General features: G+C 42.1%; 1 protein-coding gene across 4 annotated transcripts in view; it reads right to left on the reverse strand.

Annotated features, from left to right (window-relative positions):
• Nucleotides 1–1,669: 1,669 nt before the first annotated feature.
• gas7a (growth arrest-specific 7a) overlaps nucleotides 1,670–18,186 on the reverse strand; it is a 33,549-nt gene continuing 17,032 nt past the window's right edge. For all 4 annotated transcript variants that reach the window (XM_030407250.1, XM_030407252.1, XM_030407253.1 and 1 more), the window contains 9 exons: nucleotides 14,161–14,250; nucleotides 13,175–13,290; nucleotides 10,880–10,954; nucleotides 9,866–9,944; nucleotides 7,598–7,729; nucleotides 6,077–6,200; nucleotides 3,909–3,988; nucleotides 3,613–3,711; nucleotides 1,670–2,974 (listed from right to left, as the gene is read on the reverse strand). In XM_030407250.1, the coding sequence (XP_030263110.1) occupies nucleotides 2,861–2,974; nucleotides 3,613–3,711; nucleotides 3,909–3,988; nucleotides 6,077–6,200; nucleotides 7,598–7,729; nucleotides 9,866–9,944; nucleotides 10,880–10,954; nucleotides 13,175–13,290; nucleotides 14,161–14,250 (909 nt within the window). In that variant the 3' untranslated portion in view covers nucleotides 1,670–2,860. The remainder of the gene's footprint in view (nucleotides 2,975–3,612; nucleotides 3,712–3,908; nucleotides 3,989–6,076; nucleotides 6,201–7,597; nucleotides 7,730–9,865; nucleotides 9,945–10,879; nucleotides 10,955–13,174; nucleotides 13,291–14,160; nucleotides 14,251–18,186) is intronic.

Consider the following 18,186-nt stretch of genomic DNA (forward strand, 5'->3'; position numbering starts at 1 on the left):
GGGGTTAGCTTGGTATCGTTGTCCTGAAGCCTGTTGTTCATCCACCTGCTTCACTTTCCCTCTAAATCTGTGAATCTGGACTGAACCCAGCAGATTCTGATGAGCCCGTAAACCGACCTCAAAGGTTTCAGCTGATCACGCAACGTTACGTTACGTTCAGGTTGAAGCTCCTGGAGTCCTAACCGTCCCCGTGCAGTTACATAATAAGACACCGTGGTATTTAATTTTCAAAGAGGAGATTTATTTTGGACACGGCATTCCACAGTACACCGTCCGGACAGAGGTCACCTATGATCAAACATTCTCAAAGAAACATCGGGAACATCGGATTTTAATGCACGTAATGAAAATGTTAATCACAGACGGGCAGTAAACTCAACTCGTTACGTCATCGTGAACATTTAGTTGGAACGTAATAACTCTTTACATTTAGTGCACAACATTGACACACACTGATAAAACCTCTACAACAGATATGCTATTCAGACCTGCGCGTGAAGCCGTTCTGGGTTTTTAAAGCAAAGTCTGAATGTGCTGAATCCATTCATCATGTAAATTTACTTCTTTAATTAACCCCAAAAATAAAGCGGTGCACTTCATCAGTGTGGCGATAAGGCAGATAAGCTTTTATATATTTTTTTAATAGCATTTCTTTTTTTTTGTGCCCGGCAGCTGGAGTAGGATTACAACATGACTCTGTGCTCTCTTGATTGGCTTCGTGCTTTTGAGAAACAAAAAAAATAAAGAAAATAAAAAACAGCCACAGAAAGTTAACAACCCAAACGAATCCAGAACTGACGGACCACAACAGAATGTAAAGACAAAGACAGACACACACATGTGAACACAGACACACAACTGTACATGCACTCTCTGATAGGATGTGTTTGCATTTGTGCAACTGGATCGATCAACAACATCCAGTCCAGATCGATCCCTATCGATCCCTAATCTTCTGTTTTTCTCTTTTCTTAATCATTTTTTTCAAATTTCATCTTCTGCTGCATGTTTTCTGTTTTACTGAACAGGATGAGGACCGCTGGAAAACACAAAGAAGTTTAGTTTTTACCTTCTCCATTCACCTTTCTCAGAATTCTGGCTTTTTCTTGGAATTCTGGCTTTTGGGGGGACTTCTGATATTTTCCTTGGAATTCTGACATTTTCCCTGGAATTTGACTTTGTGTGAAATTCCACATTTTTGTGAATTCCGACTTTTTTCTTGGACTTCTAACTTTTTGGGAATCACTACTTCTTTCTTGGAATTCTGACTTTTTGGGGGAATTCTGACTTTTTTCTTCGAATTCAGATTTTTTGTTGGGGAATTCTGACTTTTACCTGGGACTTCTGACATTTTCCTTGGAATTCTGACATTTTTCCTGTTATTCTGACTTTTTTTGAATTATGAGTTTTTTCTTGGACTTCTGACTTTTTGGGTGAATTATGACTTTTACCTGGAATTCTGACATTTTTCCTGTTATTCTGACTTTTTTTGAATTGCAACTTTTTCCTGGACTTCTGACTTTTTTGGAATTCTGACTTTTTTCTTGGAATGTTGACTTTTCTTTGAATTTCTAACTTTTTCTTAGAATTCTGACTTCCAGTGGCCCTCATCCTCTTGTCTACCACCTTTTATCATCCACCATCGTAAAGAAATGTAAAATCTCAGAAGTCTGACTTTAACTTTTATTCTCACTTTAATTCTGGGAGTCAGAACTGTGAGGAGAAATTGGAACTCTAATCCTCGTCTGTACCGTCTTCTACCACCGTCCACCGCCGTAAAGATATTCTCTGTACATTTACCAAAAATAAAACGAACAACATCGCACCGTACAAACACTTCATCGGCCCGAACATCTGGGACCTGTTAAACATTTGACAGCAAAATACATCTAGCCTGTATGTACAAATGTACACTGACGCAGAGTAGAATATGTCAAGGACATTCCAGGTATATAACCGTGAGGCACTAAAGGGTGTTTCAGTGTAACTTGGACCACCTTTTCCCTCCGGACTGATCCAAAAAAAGACCCTGGCCTAAATCTGATCGACCACGTGTTCGGACGTGTGGCGAACAAATCCACATTCCAAAACACTTTGTGTGTGTGTTTGTGTTTTAAACAGTTGAGGTTACTGGATTTTAACGCTGAACACACAAGTTCTCTTTTTGTGTTTGTGAGAAAAAGCTCCTAAATTGTTTTCTGTCACTTGTACGAGTTTCTTGTGTGATTTCACCGAAAAAAAACCCCCAAACAACCGTCATGGTTTCTGCAGATCGTGCAGCTCTCCGTACACAGTAAAAGCAAAGATATTCAAAACATGCATTTTCCACCAAAATGGACCAGCAAAAATATGAAAATATATCATATTCATTCTAAGATCTCAGTATGCTTCAATATCGTATCTAAAATAAAGGTTAATATCAATAATCAGAGTTTTTTTCTTTTGGTTTTTACTCAAACTGGAAAAATGTCGATTGAAGCGAAACTGAACGATTCAAAATACATATAATCTTTTTTTTTTTTTTTTTTTTGAATAATAGTGTCGACTTTACAACAGGTAAACAGCAGAATATGTTAAATGGCATTCAATAAGCTAATGTTGGTTATGATAGGGTTAAAATTTGGAAGGAACATGCTGGTACTGTGATCCGTTACGGTTTTTCCTGCACTCAGACTGCGTTTAAGTTAAGAACCTTCTCCTCCTGATGCTCCGGTCAGAGAGAGGATGAGCAGAACCTCGGTGGTCTGAACATGCACTGTCCCTGGATCAGTGTTACTAGAAGTAGTGTTCTGGAACTCAGTGGAACTGTGTTGTGTTGTAATACTGAAGACAGGATGGCTGATCCCGGGTCAGGATGGGTCTAAATGTCCATATCCACAGGTCGGACCTCGCTGGTTTTGTTCTCCTTCACCCACAGCTCTCTGTCTTTGGATGGATCCACGTTCTGCAGCAGCTGGTCGACCGGTTCCACCATCTACAGACAAACAGACACATGAGCCCGGAAAACAGCAGCAGGACCTCAACGGGTCAGATACAACGTACGGAGGGGATGGTGATGGCAGCCGATCCAAACACCGGTCCAAAGTCAGATCTCACAACAACGTTTGGGGTTCAAATCTAGTCGTTCAGGCTAATAAGCGCCATTAAATGTTTGCCGAATTAGCTATTAGCAGTTATTGTTTGTAGTCGACACTTGAATACACAGACATCTATCACCGGATCACTCTGAGACAGAGGAAAACTTAAAAACGTAAAGATTTTAAAGCAAGTTCTGAATGTATACAAAGTGTCTTTCTGTCTTCAAGTTCTAGGCAGATTTATGGATGTTGTTGTCGTCTTCTTACACGCTAAAATCATTTTATTGCTTTCTTCCTTCTGTAAAACTTTTGACGTCTTAGCATCATAATCAAATGTGACTTATTGTGACTAGCTAACTCTTCCCATCACTCGACGCTTCACTCCTTTTTGTTTTGTTGAGATTTCAGCCAGTAAAAACGTTTTTGGGACCATATATTTCATCCTCCTCCTCCTGTAGTCCAACAGCACAGGTGAGGTACCTGTCGTTCTCAATCTTGAGTGTTTGGATCTTAAATCAAGGTAAAATAAACTCACACTCTGGTTGAACATGTCCGTTTCATGCCGCAGAGTCGTGTACTGGCGTAGGTGTTGCTGAATCCATTCGATCCGCTCAACCTCCAGTTTCTCCAGCTCCTGAAACAGAAAAGACAGAAGAAAAAAACGTTTAATTCTGCTGTTTTGTTGCGTAAAATCTGAAGTTTTACACCTCAAACTAAAGTAGCTTCCTTTTATTGTAGCAGACTTCCTCAACATGTTGTCATTTCAGGATTATTTAATAAATCACAGCTGATAAAAGGATCAATCTGCTCTTTTTTAAGAGACGGTGTTACCATGCTGGTGGTCACCATCTCCTCGAACCACTTGCACTGAGTCTGGTTGTACAGATCCACACAGCGCATCAGGTCGTCTCCTGCAGAATGAAAACAAGAACACGAAGGAGAGATTTCTTTTTCAAATGTTAGTTAACTAGTAGTTTCATAATCTTTGACACACATGGAGCAGAAACCCTTCAGAACCAGCAGAGGGCGCTGACACATCACTCCTAAATGATTCAGAGACGACTGTTTTCAGGGAAGTCAACTACAAATGTGATGTACTTTAACTTCTACTTGTTTATTTTCGTTTTTATGCAACTTAATACTTAATACTATGTTTGTCTGACTGCTTTAAATCACAAGTTATCTTTTAGATTACAGTTTTTCAAACCCTTCCTGTCTTGTTAAAAGACATGTTTCTCAAAATTAGCTGATTTAAAGTTGGATTTTTTTCTGGTTAACTGAAGAATGAAGTGTTGAGAAAAGTCTAAAACCAAATGAACTTAAAAAAAAAGACCTGTATGCTTATTTCACAGTGTGGTATTCGTCATGCTCTTTTCTTAAATCTTTGGATTATTCATTTTTTATATGTTGACAACAAAAGATGCAGCTTCATAAATTAATTAAAAACACATCTTGAACAACAGTTTTTGACGTCGACTTCCTTTTGTCAACATGTGCCGAACATTTCTGGGACAAACATGAAACAGATCTCAGATTTTGGTTTGACAGCTTCTATTTTTAAACGAGCTTCTCACGTTTGCGTCGACTTTAAAACTTGAATCATCGTTTGATGTGAACGTCTGGACCGAGTTTTGCAACGACCTTCTGCGACTATTCTCACTTTTCAGTTTCACCCAACGTCAATCAGGTTTGCAGAATTATAAATAAACAGAACAGCGATCAAGATCAACGACACTGATTGGCTGCTGGTGTCGCTGATCCTAAACTCTTCCATCTCATGGCGAACGACAGCATGTTTAGATTTAAATTAGAGAGATAAAATATGGAGATGGGAGATTTCATGGCCACAGTGAGCACGTTTAATCTGATAACTGGGAATAATCAAGGTTGAAAACAGGATTACGCGATTCAGTCAATTATTTGGATTTCTTTCCAAGTATGTGATGCAAAACATGCAAAGTAATTCTCTTCTTGTTGAGCAGAAAACGCATCCGCATCCGCTTTACAGCATCCGCATCCGCTTTACAGCATCCGCTTTATTTATGTTTTTACACGTGCACAGAAGATCGGAATAAACCAAATTAACTGTATAAATGCTGCATATAAAATGGAATATTGGGCAAAAAACAGCGTTTATCCAATACAGCACATCGCACTACGCTGTCAATGTGACCGCTTGGATAATCTGGTAACTCCATAAATCAGATGATGATCAGTGTGCTTGTAAACAAGCTCAAATGTGCGATATAGCAAAAGACAGAATCCTGCCTGTCTGACATTTCGAAGAAGAAGACGCCGTCGTGCTGTAATCGTTCTCTCCTGCAGCCTCGGCGGAGAAACAGCACTGCAGGAACGTCTCTCGTCTCCGTCTCCACCAGTAGATTAGTCACAGTCCACAGCGCTAATCAATAGCGCTCATGTGGCACATTGAAATGACGTCCGCCATGTGTCGGCGAGCAGCTCGAGGTCGGGGCCAAATGTCACCGCGGCTCGCCGCCCTCGCTGTCGAAGGCGAGGATGTGTTTTTATCTTCGCTGGGTGAATTTTTGAAAGAGCTGCAGTGATGTTTCTGTTTCACTGTCGGGCGCATTTTTAGGGTCAGGAGAGCTGAGACGTTCTGTTCAGCTGCTCTCGACCCGAACAGCTCGAGATAAATCTGAGGCGGACCGACCCTGAAGCACGCAGCTGCTTTCTTTTGGTGAAATTATGACGAGATTTTAGATCTTTGGGCCTCAAAGAAAAGAAAAACGTCTCGTTGGTCGGACCGCTAACAGCTCACGTCACAGGAGGCACAAACTACAAACATTTTCGGACGTTTTGGGTTTCTCCTGATGAATAAACTTGTACAACAACATGAGATTTGTACTGTGCTTCACCTCCTTCACATCTAAAAGCTTCCATCTCCTCACAAACTTCCTTCGGCAACATCCAAACAACTGCACTTCCAAACACAAGCCGTGTCTATCTCTTATTTAAGCTCCGGCTCTGCGACCTCTGACCTGCTTGTGTGGATTTCCGCCGGGCCTTCTTTATGTCCTCCTCCGTCTTGTTGCTCAGTTTGATCTCCAGCTGCTGGGTCTTCACCTCCAGATCCTTCTGTCGGTCTGCCAGGGCTTTACGGGCCTGCGTGTGATGTGCGAACGCAGAAACAATGAGTCATTCAGCGTTAATCCTTAGATTTACCGTCCTTACATCTATTACGAGGGTCGTTACGGCCTTTTCATGTCGGCTACCGACATCTGCGCTCTGATCCCGGTTCTCATCATTTAATCTTTTCTTAATCCGTATTATTGAGTCTTTCCTCTTATTCTGTCCAAGGTCATGGTTTGATAGTGTTTATAAGGTAAACACAGTAACACCTCAAGAGACGAAAACAAAAAGAAAACGTGTGAGTGAAAACTCAATGTGCAACACAACTGACTGTTAGCTAAACCTAGCTAAGCTAGCTAACATTTGTATTTCAAGAATTTCAAGGATGTTTTTTTTACTTTTTAGCCTTTTCAAAACATAAAATTGTAAGAAATGTATGAAATGGTACTTTACCATCATTTCTAAATATTTAGATGTAGATTTAGATTGAAGAAAAGCGCTAGTAAAGTTAGCTAACCAAGCTAGTAGCAATATTCAGCAGCCTATACCAGGAGATTCTGGCTTTTTTTTTTACCTTTCCAAACATTAAAAAACACAAAACAACTGTGTAAGAAATGTATTAAACAGTGTGTTTGTGCTTTAGCATTAGCTGTAATCGTTAGCATATACAGCTAACTGACTCTTAGCTGTGACTGACTCCAAGGCCGTACGTTAAGAGGTAGCTAGTTAGCTGGAAATCCTTTTCAAAACAAGTCGAATATGTCGTACTTGGTGACGTTTGAAGATTATAAATACACCAACACTCGGTTTATCAATGTTTAAAATCAAAGAAAAACCTTTTAGAGGCACTTACACACAACTGATCATTAGCTAACCTCGCTAACCTAGCTAGTGTCAAGGGTCAACGATTAAAAGAAGTCTTTAATGGTTATAAGTGTAGAAATCTTGACCAGTGTAGATACAACAACTCCACAATAAGTCTCTATATTGAATATGTGCATGAAGAAACCCAAGTAGAACTATTAAACATTTGTTAGAAAGCCAAAATATCAATATATTTAGTATTGGCGGACGTGTTGAATGAAAAGCAGAACAATATTGCTGCCTCCGCTTTGCCTTCCTGTCTTATTTCTGGCCGTGCAGACAGATCGCCCACATAGAGCTGCTGCCCACTGTGATATACCTCTGTTACGCCACACGATGCCCCAAAAATCAAATATAAACAAAACACTGTGTGTTGGTTTATTGAGGAAATACATTCAGTTCATGTAACGCTTTCAGCAGGTGGGAAGCAGAGACACATATTCAAAGTGTGGGAGTCACTGAAGCTGTTTTTATTCTGCTTTACTTTGGACTGTAAGGAGGTAAACATCGGTCAGTCAGAGATCGGGTGTGCTGTGTCTAATCTACAGGTATGTCGGACTCAGTACCTTCTCCACACCTGCGTAGCGACTCATCAGCTGCTTCCTGAGGTCGGCGATGTGATGGTCGTACTTCTTCAGGTCCTTCTTGAAGTTGTCGCCCCTGAACGTCAGCAAGGGTTTTTCTACCTCGGTGTGGAGCTGTGAAAACAAGTCCGTCAGCTGTTAGTTGGTAATTAAAAACAGTTCTCGTTGTGTCATGTGTTTTTAATGACACTCCAGCTGCAGAGGTGATTAATTAACACTCCATCGCGCCCCCTCCTACTGAATGCTCAGTGTTGTTTGTATATATGTATTCTTTATTTATGAGGACTATCACACAATCAACAAACGGAGGTTGCTGACACCACAACAACAGACGTAGCTACGTAACGTTGAGCGTTACGTACTTGACGATGTGAAACAGCAGCGTTTTAGTCACGTTTTGGGAAAGTTTATGCACCAACACAACTTTGGTTAGGATTACGTACGTGACATTAAATATAAAATGTAGTTAACGTTGTGATTTTGTTGCATTTTGAAGTTTAGCCACTTAGACTACTTGGTTAAGTTTAAGGAAAGATCGTAGTTTTGGTTCAAGTAAGTAACTTAATTACCTTCGCCAAGGACTCCTGTCCGTTTGTTTGTTTGTCAGCACGATTACACAAAAACTACACAACTAATATCGACGAAACTTGGATGAAGGATGGATCTTTGCCCAGAATGGACCTCATTAACTTTTGGTGCAGGTCTGTAAACCAGGAATCGTTTCTCATTATCATTTTCTAGACATTAATCCATGGATGAAAAATAGAGGTGTATTTTGGTGGCTGGTATTTATGAGTTAGTACAAAATGATGACTGTTGGGAGCGTTGGTCTCCTACGTACACAATTCAGGTTAAACATACATATATAAGTACCAATAGACAAAGAAAATAAGTTAAACTGGCTGCCACTGTCAGAGGAAATGGAATTACTAGTAATAAACGTGTGTTGATTCAACTTAATGGTAATTTTTTGCATAAAAATGGGTCCAGTTAGCGCTTGTGGCCCCAAAAATGGCGACAACCATATCTCAAATATACATTTATTATGAACAACTACTACTGTACACTTGCTTAAGTGTAAGTGTTAATTGGCAGGTACAATGTTTAAGTATTAAATAACAAAGATTTACACAACATGCGTCCCTAAATCTCTAAAATCACCACATTGCTTAACAGGGCTCTGTGCCTACGTTACGTTAGCTGATGTTAGCTTAATTAGCTACTGTTGCTCTCCAGGCTTGTATTGGCAGGTCTAATTTTTCACGCCACATTCACGTTACAATCCGCTCACGTACGGCCAATAAAAAAGTGATTAATAGATTAAATCTGCCACAGATTGATGCATAAAGCCCGTCCCCCGTCCTCTGAAGCCACATTCATCTCCATGAAGGAAGACAATTACAGTTTTTTTAGTCTCTGTTTTGATTCCTCCCACCAACACTTGTCCAATACTGTGAAAAAGATTGTTTTTTCATGACACTTCAATAAACTACAGAGTGCTTGTCAGCGATGTGGGTGCTCCGTACAGAATCCTAATCGAGTGCGAAATGCCAGCGCGGCGAGAAACAGATGAAATGCAGCTTATTAGAATCTCAGAGGAAGAAAAAAAAAGGAGCTGCAGCCTCGATAAGACGTCACGTTTCCCAGCACGACCACGAGTTTCCTTCTCCTCACCCGTCTCAGAGTGAGAGGGTGGAGGGTCGGAGCGCTGGTGGAGTTGGGAGAGCCAGGACGGCCGTCGGTGGGGGCTCGTCAGAAACCGGCACTAATTAATGAGACAACGGAGGGCTACGGAAAGCTCCCAGGCAGCTACCGCGTTATTTTAAGGCTCCGACCGAGGCCAGCGCGCCTTTTTCTGCATGGCTGGTAATCGGTTCGTGCGGACGGGTCGTTTTCTTCTGACAAGGTCGAGTTAAACAAGCATCGTCCCCTCGGGATGTGTTCAGATCAGGTATCCATTACTTCAGGTGATTGAAAACGTGAAAACACTTAACCTGAGGGGCAGAAAACTGCAAACACAAGGCGTCCACAGAGGAGATGGAGGTAGACTTTACACGGATTGTGATTTAGAGGGAGATAAAAATGTTAACCGCAGCGATTTCTTACTTTTTTTACACCTAAAATCCTTCAAATAAATGATGTGACAGAGAAAAATCAGCAAATCAGAGAGTGGAGAATCAAACTGCTCATCAGGTTAATATCTGGGTCATTTAAAACTAATTCATAATCAAGTCAACAAGCAGATTTTACCTTGTTGGAGAACTTGAGGTGAACTTCGGCCTCGTCGTGAAGACTCTTCTTCAGCTGAGTCCAGGCTTCTCCCAGAGTCCTGAGGGAGAGAAATCAATTCAGACGTCACTTTAGAAACCAAACATACTTAAAAATTATACTACACAACTTCTACTATACATGTTTTCTATAAACTGATAAATGTGCAAGTTGTAAAGTCAGTCAGAATAGTTTGAAACAGAAGTCGTCCTGTCGTCGATCAGTCTCAGTGTTCAACCTCTGTTGTCTTATTTAGACACATAAGAGCTTTATAATCAAACTGTTGGACATTTAAATTATGTATTTTTTTGTCGTAGGACAAAACGTTTAAATATCTTCAGCCTGTGACCACGAGGAACTTCTAGTTGTTGACAAAAGTGGTCCGACACGCCGTCTGTTGTCGCGTGTTGCAATCAGAGAGACTGCAGGATGGGTCGCAATGAAGTGATGTATTTATATGTAATTTTTTACTATCTTCAAACTGTTTCAACACTTAAAAGTTCCTCGTAGTCGCTTTAACTGAAAACCAGCTCTGCAAAAAGCTTGCAGACTTTGAGACGAGGGAACTGAATGTGCAACTATGCAAACTGATTCCTGGGTTTTCAGGATTACGCCACTAAAAATAACCCGCTGTTGTGTCGTCGCTCTGTTTAACACACACACACACACGTCCTTCGACATCTGCGCACTTGACATGTGGACTGTTTGTGTTTCCATTAGATTTTATTTTATTTTATTATGTTATCGTGGAATTTCCAAAAGCTGGACGTCCACCAACAACCACAACTGTGTCGAGCCAGAAGCCTTATCGCTCCTCTGTCTGCCGATTCTGAGATCAGCTCAGAGATTATCTCGCTGACAGGCAAACAATGAGAAACAGCCTCTGAAACAGCCTCTGGTAGGTGCATCAGTGTGGGAATAAGTCTGTTTTAAAACACGCGTTCCTCTGAGCGCGGCTCTTTTAATTACCCGGCGAGCGACGGATGCTGCACTCACCCTTCCTCCTGCAGCGCCAGAGGGCTCAGAGACAGCTTGGAGAGGTTCTTGGCGTATTCTTCTTCAATCTTTATCCTGAAACACAAAGAACAAACAATGAGATCGCTGCCTGTCTCGAGGGAGGACGGGAAACCCGCTTTAGTGAAGTGGAAAAACAAAATGCTTCGGCACAGATACAGAAACTTCCACCGCGATTCGACTGCAAAGTGTGAATCCCACATTGACCTCTGACCCCCGAGCATCAATGATCCCATTGTCCTCCAGCTGTTTCACATTTCCATCCCTCAAAATGGAGATATGCCCTCATATTCCCCCCGAGGAATCCATGTTTGTGCCCTTTGTGACATTCACTTCCTCCACTGGTTGCATATTCACCATCCACACCTGAGTAAATCTGTCACCCTAAAGAAGATCACCAGGCCCGTTCTTTGCCTCAAAGCGAAACTCTCGCCAAAATGTAAACTAGTCTTTTTTGGTGAATGTATATGAGTCAAACCTTTGTGTAAAAGCATAATTACGATGAAAGAGGCACTTTTACCATATTTTCGTTTTCGGGTCAAACTCATTTTCAATGGGAGTGCTACGGGCACTTTTACGATAGCATCAAAATCTCTATCTTTAAAACAGTAAGAAGTCTCGACACAACATGAAACTTTGCTGGTAGTATCACCAGGGTCTCTACACATGAACACGAGCATTGAGAACATTGTTTGTGTACACAGAGTTTACTAAAAAGAAGGTTTTTGAACAACTCACGTTAGCAGTAGCTTGTTCCGCTCGCCGCCGTCCTGCCAGTGGAGAAGTGTCGATCTCAGAATGTGACGTAACCTGGAGGACAGTTAAGGTGGAACTACTGTCTTCCAGCAACAACTATTCACGCGAGGTCTCACGTGACTCTTCCGGCTTTTGATTTTAGTATTGTTTCTTATATGAGGCTCCTTTTTCAACAGCTAACAACAAAACAACAAATTATCCTGCATTTATATGGAACTAAGCTTTAGGAGCGTTCCACCTTAACTGTCCTCCAGGTTACGTCACATTCTGAGATCGACACTTCTCCACTGGCAGGACGGCGGCGAGCGGAACAAGCTACTGCTAACGTGAGTTGTTCAAAAACCTTCTTTTTAGTAAACTCTGTTTACACAAACAATGTTCTCAATGCTCGTGTACATGTGTAGAGACCCTGGTGATACTACCAGCAAAGTTTCATGTTGTGTCGAGACTTCTTACTGTTTTAAACAGAGAGATTTTGATGCTATCAAAAGCACTCCCATTGAAAACGAGTTTGACCTGAAAACGAAAATACGGTAAATCTTAAAAGTGCCTCTTTCATCGTAATTATGCTTTTACACGAAGGTTTGACTCTTATACATTCACAAAAAAAGCCTTGGTTGCATTTTGGCGAGAGTTTCGCTTTAATGTTCAGACACTCCCACAGAAACAAAACGCAGTAAAGGTCAGCTCAGCGGTGAAAAAGAAAAAAAAAGTCTACTTGAAGGATTTTGAGAGACGAAGAAGAATCCTCATTAACTTCCCACGACGGGGACGAGGACGTGAATAGAGCTTTTGTTTGAATTAGGTGGAGCTAATTACACAGAGAGGCGTGAGATCGGATGTAGAAGTTTTTAAGCTGAGCTAATTTATTCACGTTTGTGTGTTGTTGTGTTTTTTTGACATCTTGTTTAAGCGCAGACATCTTTGCATTTCCTGTATCCTCAGTCGTCCTCTTTGTGATAAAATACGCCTCAATTACAGAGCGCAAAGTATAAATTAAAATCCTCAGCTGGAAGACAAAAGCTTTGAACCCGTCACCCGACAGATCCTCTTAGAAACGAAAGCTTTTCTCTGGAGACATCACGAGGGATTTACGTGCACGTCGTCGGCGCGACTTTGGGGGATTTCTTAACGAACCGGGGGTCTGTTCTTTGTACGCTGGGACTTACTGCAGCTGTGTTCGTGTGAAAACAACCAGGTATTGATCTTTTTCTCAGCCTAAATGGAAGCAGACCAGAAGAACAGCATCGTCAAAACATAAAACAGAAGACTGAATTTAAAGAAACGTGAAGTTGCAACACGTCGTAAGCCTTCGATGTATTCCAGTTATCGGGATGCTTGCCGACCTTCCAGGCCTTAACATTTATATTTTACCTGAGCTAATTAATAATAATATTACAGGCTTCTCTGGCTCCTCCAACAGCTCAACGTCTGACACTCTTGATAACGAATTTGTTAAAACTGTTGCCGTCAACCTGCAGCCTCTGTTTGTCGCTGTCGTGTCTGAAACGAAGCCGTTACCTCTCGTGGATGAACTCGGCCATCTCCTTCTGCATCTGTTTGCCCTTCAGCTGCTTCTGCAGGAGAACCTCGAAACCCGCCACCGAGGTCGTCCCCTGGGGGTCCTTCTTGTCGGCCTGAGGAAGAAGAAGAAGAAGAAGAAGAAGAAGATGAGGGCATTATTAAAAAAACAGCAGCGGACCGATAAACAAGCACACGTCCACCAACACCTCCCTGTTGTTGAGGGATTGAGAGGATGACTCACACTCGCATGTCAGGCACGACATGCGTTGGTGTGTATTGTGCGAGTGCGTGGATGTGACGCGGCACTTTGTCTTGTTTGTGACAGCGCTGATGTGCGTCTGCAGAGCTGTCGGCTTTGATTTCACACGGCGGCGCTGAGCGGCAGGTCAGCGGACGACGCGGCGAACATCACCAGCAGGTCGACACGACAGGCTGCGAACGAGAGGCCAAACAAGCGACGCACGAGGGAGGAAACAGGCGTCGGGTTTCAGTCCATTACGCAGGCTGAAGGGTTTTTCAATACTGATCTAATTTAGGATGGAAATGTATGGAAACTGAGAATTACAGCAGCCACCGGGGAGACTTTTAAAGCAGGAGGAATCAGCGTGTGTTTGTTTCAGAGGAGCCGGTCGATCGGCCGTCCACCTGTGATCCACCCACTCACACATGAAAAAGACGACTGTGTCTTTTGTTAAACGAGAAGGAGAGCGGATCCATTTGTGAGCAGCAGAAAGCGTATCGACTGTTCTGTTAGTCGCCTTATTCAATGGTTAGCTTTTAGCTGCACATTTACCAGCAAAGATTTGTTCTAAAGGTCGACGACGTGCGATGACGGGAACCTTCAGGTGCTTTTCTTAGAGGACAGCTGCTTCATACATCGTTCACAAAGCATTTCACATTTAATTAACAGTGAAATAAGTGTTAATAGAATATCAGGAAGGATTGTTAGACGGTCGTTTCTTGTGCGTTTCTGCAGAACTCACCCAGAAGTAATCGCAGTAGCTCCATTCGTTGGGCTTCAGGAGCTGCTGCTCCGGACCTTCGCCAGGCAGAGGGAAAGTCACACAGTTGATCTGAAACAAATACAGAAAAAAATTATAATATTAGAGGCAATTAACTAAGAGAGACATGAAAAACCAAACACGATATGAAGCAGCCCAGTTGCCAGGAGGAAACGTAACGCCACTTCAGCTTTTGTAAACGTGACACCATCAGATAATTTTGGCGATTTCAAGCCGTGTGAGGCAACAAATCCGGATATATTTGATGAGGCATCTGAATAATTTGCAGTGAAAACCTGCGTATCTTTAGTGAGACGCCGGGAATATCTGCAAACGAAAACAGGATATATTTAGTGAGCCGTCGGGAGAATTTCCAGCTGTGTCAGTGGAAACAGATCCAGACATTTTTGACGAGCGTCTGAACAGTTTGCTGCCAACAACTGGGGATATTTTGTGGGATGTCAGAATCATTTCCAGCCATGTTAGCGGCAACGAAACTGGGCGTCTTTAGTGACATGTCTGGGCAATTTCTAGTCGTGTTGGTGGCAATAAAACAGGATATTTTTGACAAATAGGGTTATGCCAAGACTATTCGCAGGCAAAATGTGCATTTCTAGAGAGATGCCGGGACTATATGCAGCCTAAAACCGGATATATATTTCCAGATGTGTTAGTGGAAAAGAAACTGTATTTTTTGCTGCAAAGCAGGTTCATTTAGCAGGATGTCAAGACAAATTCCAGCCTCGTCAGCGGCACCAAAACCGGACATCTTTGTCAAGACGACGAGGCAGTCTGCAGCCAAAAACCAAGTATTTTTGAAAACCTGTCTGGACAATTTCCCAGCCGTGCACATGGCAGCAAACCTGGATATTTTTCAAGAGACGGGACAATTTTTAGCCTTTAATCTTGGTATTTTTGGCAAGATGTCTGGCTAAATTCTAGTCATGTTTGCTGCAGCAGAACAGGATATTTTTGCCAAAATGTTAAGAACATTAGCAGTCAAAAAACGTGGTATTCTTAGGGAGACATTTGGAAAGTTACCAGCCAGGTTACTGGCAAGAAAATGTGATGTTTTCTTTGACAAGACAACGGAATACTTTGCAACCAAAAAGCAGGTGTTTTAAGTGAGATGTTGGGACGATTATCAGCTGACTCGGTGGCACCAAAACCAGATATTTCTGACAAGTAGACGGTGCAATCTGCAGCTGAGAACCAGGTGTGTGTAGTGGGATGTCAGGGCAATTTCCACTGGATAATCAGCTGTTTTTAGTAAACCGTTGGGACAATTTTCAAGTAATATTAGTGGCAACAAAACCAGATATTTTGACAAGACTTTTTGGATGGTTTCCAGCCAACTCGTAGCTGTAATCCAGGTATTTTAAACCAGATCGTAATCTTTTCCTGACCTTAACCGAGTGATTTTTGTGCCTAAAGCCAACCCGAGCGTAAACACAACATCGTCACAACGTAGAAATCTTAAATGGAACATAGAACAAAGAAAGAAAAGAAAGAAATGTACATTGTTAACATGTCTTCTGGTGATTGAGCTGCATTAAGAGTTAAACGATGTCTGTGAGAGAGAGAGAGGCATCAGGCCTGGGTTTAAATTCATGCAGACGAGACGAGAAAGGTCAGGCATGAGTAAACATACAAATGTGGCGGTGTTGACCACTCAGAAGGTGACCGACCCGCGGGCCTTCAGGCAGAGAGCGAGCGAGCGAGAGAGCGACGACCAGGTCCACTCAGAAACACATGGAAACCTTTTTGTACCTCGGCGTCTCTCTGAAAACTGAACAAACGAACTTTATCCACTTGAGAATATGTGGCGTTGCAGATAAACACCCAGCACTCAGCCTGAATACAGACTCCATGCTCCACAGCGTCTTCAATTACTCCGAGGGGGGCTGCAATTATGTAATGTTCACCATCTGCGAGCCCTCCCTCCTGGCACAGCCACATACCCTCTGTGCCATGTCAACCGCTGCTGCAAACTACACGGACATCCAGGCAGGACGCTCCATCCACAAACACACCACAACACACTGAGTCACAGTGTGTGTGTGTGTGTGTGTGTGCTGCATGAGCTGTCACACACACACTGAAGAAAAAACACGGAGCGTTTACCAGCTGGCTCCGACAAACCGCTTTCGTTCTGTTACCGGAGAAATATCAAATAAAGGCGTGACATTGTTTTGAACGTCAGGATGTCGGTGAGGTTCGTGTTCATCGGCTCGAGCGGCGACGCTGAAGGAGGACGCTCGGGATGAGAGAGGCAGGATGTGTGGGCAGTTTGCTGCAGTGGTCACGGTCTAAATTACAGGTCACGTGACGAAGCTTTGGCCCAGGAGGAGTTTTTATACACTCATTACAAAAGAAACACTTCAAACATGATCATTGTTGTCTTCAGTCGTTCCCAGAGAGGACTGCACCGGCTCTGTGGGTCCTGAAACCTGGAGGACTTGCACCTGAGCCAGGTGATTAAACTGGAACTGGAACTAATGAGGGCCCATCGGGGACCACAGTGTTCTGCTCATACAAAGAGTCTCAGCCGGAAATGGCTGCCAAACCAACCCAAGTTTCACCGGATAGTTTTAAAGATACTTCAGCACATTTACAACCCTGTTAGTGACCAAAACACCAGAAGATGTTACGACAATTTCTAGTCATATTGGGGTAAAAAAAATATTATATTTTTGATCAAGTGTTGGGAGAGTTTGCAGCTGAAAACTGGATATTTCAAGCAAGATGTCAGAAGAATTTCCAGCCGTGTTAGTGGAAACATAACCTGATATTTTTGATGAGACATCGGAACAGTTTACCACCAAAAACTGGGAGAATCTGGTGAGAATCTGGAACAATTTCCAGCCGTGTTCGTTGCAAGAAATCTGCAAATTCCTCTGAAATCACTGTTTGAGACAGCGGTCTCAACATTTGGGAAACAACTTAATATTTTAAATGAGATTTCAGAAATATTTGCAGCTGAAAACTGGATATTTTTAGCGACACATAGGGACAAATTGCAGCCATGTTCGTATTTTTGAAAAGAACGTGGGAAGGTTTGCTCCCAAAAAGAAGGTATTTTTTTCTTGTAAGGCATCGGAACAGTTTCCAGCTGTGTTTGTTGAGACAGAACCAAATATTTTTGATGAGACATTGAGGCAATTTTCAGCCAACAGATCACTGCCTGAGAGTGTTTCAACATTTGTAAGCATGAAACCGCTGGATATTCTTATGTCTAGCTGCGTTAGTGGGGAAAAAAAGCTGAACATCTTTGATAACCCGATGTTTTTGACAAGACATCAAACAGTTTGCGGCCAAAAACTGGATACATGTTGTGAGATAAGGTAAGAATAAGATACAATTTTTTAGCTGTCTTAGTGCCGAAGGGACCAAATATTTTGTTTTGATGAAATGTCCGGACAATTTGCAGCCAAGCCAGAGATCACGCTTTTGAAACGGCGGTTTCAACATTTGTAATTGTGCTATATTTCCTAACGAGATGTCGAGTGTATTTGTAGCTGAAACCCGGATAAGTAGTGGGTTTATAGCGAGACGTACAGACAATTTCCAGCCATGTTAGTGGAAACAACGCCTGATATTTTTGACAAGACATTGGAACAGTTGGCTCCCAAAAACCTGGTATTTTATAGAAAAGCGTCAGAACAATTTCCAGCTGTGTTTGTTGAGACAGAACACAAACCTTTTGACCAGATGTAAAAAATGGTTTGCAGGTGAGAAGTTATAACAATTTGCAGCCAAACTAGAGATCACTTTCTGAGCTGGAGATCCAACGTTAATGTGAAGCTGCTGGATATTTTTGAGGGACACCAGACCATCTCCATCCGAGTTTGAAACAAGCCAAACCCTGTTTCTTTCTTGTTTTCTTTGCCTTAACCTGAGTAGAGCACATTGTTGTGAGAGGAGAGAAATAGAAAAATTCTACTTAAACACATTACGTTGCAACAAGAAGGAAAATATCTGATAGAAACTTTCTTACAACATTTATTC

Source organism: Sparus aurata, chromosome 23 (genome assembly GCF_900880675.1).
Source record: "Sparus aurata chromosome 23, fSpaAur1.1, whole genome shotgun sequence".
Taxonomy (NCBI): domain Eukaryota; kingdom Metazoa; phylum Chordata; class Actinopteri; order Spariformes; family Sparidae; genus Sparus; species Sparus aurata.